General features: G+C 34.0%; 1 protein-coding gene across 1 annotated transcript; it reads right to left on the bottom strand.

Annotated features, from left to right (window-relative positions):
- Nucleotides 1-385: 385 nt before the first annotated feature.
- On the bottom strand, nucleotides 386-5646 carry LOC103975028 (vacuolar-sorting receptor 1-like). The gene is made up of 10 exons (XM_009389938.3): nucleotides 5282-5646; nucleotides 4878-5193; nucleotides 3697-4389; nucleotides 3489-3577; nucleotides 3321-3390; nucleotides 3155-3238; nucleotides 2977-3053; nucleotides 2663-2744; nucleotides 1787-1890; nucleotides 386-662 (listed from the first exon to the last, which is right to left on the bottom strand). The coding sequence occupies exons 2-10, from the start codon at nucleotides 5170-5172 to the stop codon at nucleotides 567-569; spliced, it is 1590 nt and encodes a 529-aa protein (XP_009388213.2). The 5' UTR covers nucleotides 5173-5193; nucleotides 5282-5646; the 3' UTR covers nucleotides 386-566.
- Between the last annotated feature and the right edge of the window lie 1058 nt (nucleotides 5647-6704).

The following is a 6704-nucleotide window of genomic DNA, read 5'->3' as shown; positions in this document are numbered from 1 at the left end:
GAACTGAGAAGTACCAAAGTTAAAAAAAAAATCGCTGCAGAAATTCTTGACAACAATGATTGAAAATATGCTATTTTATTTTCGCATTAGTTTTATTGTGTTTCTATTATAATGATTTAAAAACATAAATTGGTATCAAAGAATACAACTTAGCTCTAAGAAAGACTGAGCTGGCAACACTTTAGCATGGACTTAATACAGACATTGCATTCGACTGGCACACTACTTTGTGCGAGAGCTCGTTGTGCAGCCCACAATCTTCACTAGCATGGCTAACTCAGACAATTTTGCAGACAATCCTATAACTCAAAGCCTGCTAGGAAAATAAATGGAGCTCAATCCCAAAAAACACAACAAATATATTTATACTAACTTGGCTCAAAAATCTGTCTTGAGACTCACATGATACATCACTTTTAATTCCGTAGCATATGTGCATGTTGTATTTATCATCTATGAGTTTACATCACTGGTGCATTAGTAATCTTCCGATTTACAACAAAAATATTTGCTGCATTTTGCAGGTGAGTTTACATGAAAATAGAACTACATGCAGCAATTTCAACTCAGCTTTGGTCATTACGAATATGGCTATGTGCTTCCGGGTTCTCCAGCGGCATGTACTGAGCCATGATAGCACGAATCTCCGAGTCCATGTAACTCTGCAGAAAAGAAATGTAAGGTTGATCAGATGCTGAAACCGAGCTATTCAGAGCATAACTAATGACCTATTGAGCTGCTGCTGCTGCTGCTGCAGCATGATATAGCCAAAGCCACAAGTTGGCTAAGGAGAGAAGCAGAAGGTAGAAGTCAGGATAAGCAAACAGTTTAGCTGTTAATGCAAGTGTTAAAGGATTCAAGACACCTCTATATAATTATTCTATAATCACGTTTGAACATAATTTCTTGATTCCTTCTCTTCACTTTTTTTTTTCCTTCTCAACCAACCCAAATCAAGTTGATATCATGCCAAAACAACCACCACCATTTAAAGGTTCCCTGGCAATATTTATATTGTTAGAAAACAAATGATGATGATGATGATGATGATTGAGTTGCTTCTAGGTTACAAGGTTTCCTGGTAATATTTATATCAAGTAGACATCAATTCAACATAAAAGATTAAGATTCCAGGTTATTCATCAAACTTAGTATATGTAATACGATTCTCTCAATCCTTAGCGATATGAGTCTATCCTCTCAATTCATCTTTTTTCATCTCACATGAATATTTCTAACATCTTCCCATATTCATGCATTGGTCCATTATCTTCTATCTGCTATGATGCGGTTCATCTTTCTTCGATTAAACTACACAAACTGCAACTTGACTCAATCCTTCTCTTTTTAATTTTTTTTTTCTCTTTTTGACTTGTTAAAATTAAATTTTATCCATGACACCATATCAAAAATCTAGTAACGATGAATCGAAGGCTAACTGGTCAGGGTCAATTCAACTCATAAGCCTAAGCTACTAGGTTATGGATCAAATCTAACATATGTATCTAACTCTTTCAATCCTTAACAATATGAGACTATCTCTTAATTTATCTTTCTTTATATTTCTGACCTATATGCCTATACAAAGTATAACAATATTCAAATAATTCGAAGATATAGAAACATAAAAGATATTTCTAAATGAGGTGTAGTAGCATTGGAATAGCATATTCTAATTGATATGAGTAGATTCAGAATTTCACAGTGGCAAAGCTTGCATAGTGTCAAAACATCATTGACAAAACAAAGATATCTTGGGAAAAGCTAATAAGAGATCCAACTTTACCCGGAATCTGTACTTGTACAGACAATAAGCACCAACTCCAGCTATGGTTAGAATGAAGAAAACCGACAAAAAGCTCCATCCACCCTCCGTAGAAGGCTTCTTGGCTGGAAACATTCAGAAATGAATTAACAAACATTCTGAAACAAACAACTTCATAGGGTAGTAAAGAAAATATTCTTGCAATTTATAAAGGTTATTATTACAAAGTAACAAGCAGATGTATGTCTCCTACTATTTTATTGTGACTGATCCCTAAAAGATTATAGTGACCTGTCAACCTAAACCCCTAAGCCACTCAGCTATTTTCTTTTATAGGAACCTGACACTTGAATATTACAAGACACATAACACACATGCCACATTTTGTTTATCGAAATTGTTCTAGTCTTTTTGGTTCTCTATAAATACAAAGATTGTTCAGTGTTCAAAAAAAGAAATATCATGGAACTTTATAGTTAGAAAGGCACATTCACAAATCTAGAGTTTAACAGTGCTCCAAACACACACACACACACATATATATACATACATGTATGTATGTATGTATATATATATATATATATATATATATATATATATATATATATATATATATATGTATGTATGTATGTATGTATATATGTATGTATATATATATATATATATATATATGTGTATATATATATATATCTATGTATGTGTATATATATATCTATGTATGTATGTATGTATGTGTATATATATATGTATGTATGTATGTATGTATGTATGTATGTATGTATGTATGTATGTATGAGATGTCCTACCTATATTCTATCCAAACTCTTTGGTGCAGTAAGCATTTGCACAAAGTGAACAGTAACTACATCTACCACTAAAATATTGTTGACAGTGTACCTTTACAATGAGTGTATCCATCACCAACAAACTTCACACCTTCCACAACAGGGCACTCACATAGTCTTCCACGAAAAGTATCCTGCATAAGTAATAGAACATCATAAGAAAAATATAGAACTGATAATCCACTTGCTAGTCTCTATTGAGACATTCGGGTTGGTTTGTGCATTATTGCACAAAGTGATAGGTTTCAAGTTCGAGTCTGTGTGAGCATCATGTATGTCATTTAATGTAATGAAAATATATTCTATTTTTTTCAAAATGAAAATCCACTTGCTACAGGTGTTGATTTGAGGTGCCAAAAGGAAGACCTTGCATGCAGTGATATTAGAAGCCTTATCCTGCCAGCATCCACCATTGTTCTCTAGGCATTCATTTGTTTGTATGTCTGTATAGTCAAATGAATAAGAAAAAGAGTACCATCTTTTGCAGAATGATAACACTAACAACTTGTAACAAGTAGCATATGAAACTCAAAAGTCATAATACCATCACTTAAACAAACAGCTGGCTCGGTCGTCTCTTTGAAACCAGCACAGATTGCTTTAAGCACTGCAGTTCTGTCCAGATTACCTGACCAAAAAAAGCGGAGACAGAAAGCTCAATGAGATTCCAGGAAACAACATGATGTCACATGATTGCTCAAAACATTTACCTCTATACTGCCTATTGTTAATAACAAGAGTTGGTAAAATAGTAACATCTCCACGGGAATCCTTTCCAATCTAAGTATAGAGACCAGATTAAGAGCAACAAAAGGTCATGCAACATAAAAATAAATTGTATGAGAGAACATAATAATCCAACAAAAGCTGGTACTAACCTGTGCATCTTGCTCTGCTTTAAGCACAGGATTTTCTTCATCTGCATCAGGATCTCCCATACATTTGTTTATTTTCTTCAGATCAACGCCTGTTAAAAAATGCCATATATGAAGGAAAGAAACTAATCAACCATGCTTCCCTACTTCCCTCAACCAATTATGAGCCTCATCAAATGGAATAGACAATAAACAAACAGGTTAAGCTCACCAAGTGCTTTGATTACTTCTTCAGCACATCCTTTTGTGTATTTCTTTTCCTTCATAGGACAACGGATTGCAAAGTCAGTAACATAATCCCACCACAGCCAAGGCTTCCCACTTTCACTGGCAACCTTAAACAAGCAGACTTGACGCAAGTTTTGCATCACAACATCTTTCCCATCATAACCTTTGCTGAAGTCCTGTTCAGGATCGGGTGCACAATATCTTCCATGGTTGATGCACTGGGATTTGCACCGCTTGCTAGAAAGAAAGATTTCAGCGCAATACCATGTTATGTAATGTGGGGTAAACTTGGTATAACTTTTTTTCTCTAGTATCTGTGCTGCTCCTTTGAAGTTCTTAAAAAACTGTATTTGACTGTCACATTTAGGGCCACATTCATCATTACAGTTTGTCCAAAATTCATATTCCACACGGTTGTCAGGATGGGGTAAAGACTCTTTCCAATCCAAATTGACACTAACCATATCACCATTCTCAATTGCTTTCTTCAAACGGTCTCCAAAGCTCTTGCTGATCAGTGCTGAAGGAATTGTGATGTTCTGCAGATAGTCTGCTTTGCTGTTCTCCTCCTCGGGTGTGTTCATTGTTATTAAAGGTTCTGCCACATTATCAGCAACAAGGACAGCAGCAGCTCCAGAATTCTGTGCATTCCATGCTTTTGTGATAAAGTAACAATCTGCTCACCACAATAACATAATTCAGTAGTAATTAAATAAGGACATGGTTTCATTAGACCTAAATTGCAGGTTTTCAGAAGGTGTAGTAATTGTAGCGACAACAAAGCAGAAATAGTTTCCTAAGACAGAAATATACAAAGTAGAATTGCTTGTAGAAGAAATAAAACTTAGAGAAATAATTCATCAAACTGGCAATCATCATAAACCATCCTCAAAAGGCGTTTTAATATCTCTTTTCAAAGAATATAAGAAAGATTGAAAATTACACATAATGACAACCGTATAATTTGGATTGTTGTTCAACAAGATCAGATAAAATTCATAAAATTAATAACAAAAATGAGGTTGCTTTTGTTGCATAGGTCTCAATGCAGAAACTTCAACATTACATACACGAAAAGTGTTGTCAATATATCTGATCAAAGTAAAGAACCTACATTAATCGAACACAACAATTTTCTAGCGTAGATTAGATTTAGAACCTCACCTCCCCTATCTACTAGAAGAAAGGTAGGGAAGCCTCCAGGTTTAGACTTATAAGAAATGTCGAAGTCTTTGAAGTTGTGGCAGGCCTTCCAGTTGACCTTCGGATACGCCACGATCCCCACCATCGTCCCGCCGTACTGAGGAACGCCGAAGTTCCCAATAGCGGACTCGTAGATGCCTTTCAGTGAATTCGGCGACGTCACCTTCAAGCTGTTCTTCTCTACCACGAACCTCCCCCAACAAGTACCGCAAAGAAAAAGAACCGGCACCAATAACCACAGCATCCTTCCCCCCATTCTTTCGCAAATCTAAGCAACCTACTATCGACATTACACTCAATTAACCGATCATAACAGAGAAAACCCTAGATTGTCAACAGAGTAGCAATAGGAACCGTAAACTTACCACAAAGACAAAAAAATATTTGATTTTCAGCTCGAAAACTCGGTCAGTGAAGTAATTCAAGATCAGGGGAAAGATTATCTTCCGAGCTGATGCCTCCAAAACAGAGAGACGAATAGCTGCGCAACACCCACCCGAAAGGGCAAAGCGATCGAAGCACGCCTGAATCCTAATCCAACAAAGCGACTGCTGGAAGTGGAAGGAAGGGGATGCAGGGAGGGGGTATTGGGAAAGCTGAATAGGTTTTGAGAGAGAGGAGAGGCGAAGCAATGTGGTGGCCTTCGCAGCTTCGTCTACTGTGGAAGGAGTCGCGCGCACACTCTTCTTCTTCCCTGTAGTATAACCGACCGACTTCAACCCAAACACCCTCCCTTCTCTCTCTCTATATATATATATATAGATAGATATATATATATATATATATATATATATATATATATATATATATATATATATATATATATATGGAATTGTGTATTGGGAATAAGATAGTAAATTACTAAATAAAAAATATCAATTATGTTTTTTCCATATATATTCATTGACTTAATAGTCAAGATTAAATATATTAACCAATAATTAGTTTGGATTAAAAAAATGACGGATTCTCGAAAAAAAATTAATATTTATTTTTTTCAAATAGTGTCTCATTTTTATATTTATTTTTTGAATGCCTCTACTTTTCAAAATCACAAAATTATCATTCTTTAGTGTTTCCTCCCCTCTCTCGCGGATTCTCCTCTCTCTTTTAGTTTCTTAAAAATAATTTTAGATTCTTTAAAAATTATAAATTTAAAAATATATAATGAAATTTATTTAAGTAATATTTATATAAATTTTAATATATAAAATAAATTGCAAATTATGCTAAAATTATAATAACTAAAAATATTATGTGATATTGTTTTGAAATATAGTGCCTAAAATTTATGTATAGTAATTTTTGAAAGTTATTTAATTAAAAATTTTGGAGCTGTTTTGTTGGAAACAAACCCATGCACCAAATCTATGGGTTGAAACAAAAATAAATAAATAAAAGTAGGAAAAAGATAGGAAGGATAAAATTAGAAGGTTGAAAGAAAAGAACTATTGAGAGAACTAAAATAGGGATGCCCTTAGAGAAAAAAAGAAAAGAAAATCAAGATAATTCTTTTTTGAAATTCACATTTAATAATAATAATAAATAAAATCTATTTTTTGTAATTTTATATAATTTACTTTAATTAAAATTTTAAATAATATCAATATATATGTGTGTATTTATTTATTATGTATTCATCGTTAGGGGTCCATACTGATCGAAATATGATCAATACCAACACAATTTAGGAAAGTCTAATCTCGATGATCAAATCAATCATTGGCAATTTTTTCACTTTAAATCCCCCTCCCTCCCTCCTCTCACTGCCTCCCATTCACTCTCTCA

Source organism: Musa acuminata, chromosome BXJ3-6 (genome assembly GCF_036884655.1).
Source record: "Musa acuminata AAA Group cultivar baxijiao chromosome BXJ3-6, Cavendish_Baxijiao_AAA, whole genome shotgun sequence".
NCBI lineage: Eukaryota > Viridiplantae > Streptophyta > Magnoliopsida > Zingiberales > Musaceae > Musa > Musa acuminata.
Note: the sequence above shows the minus strand (reverse complement) of the source record. Positions and strands in the feature narration are given on the sequence as shown.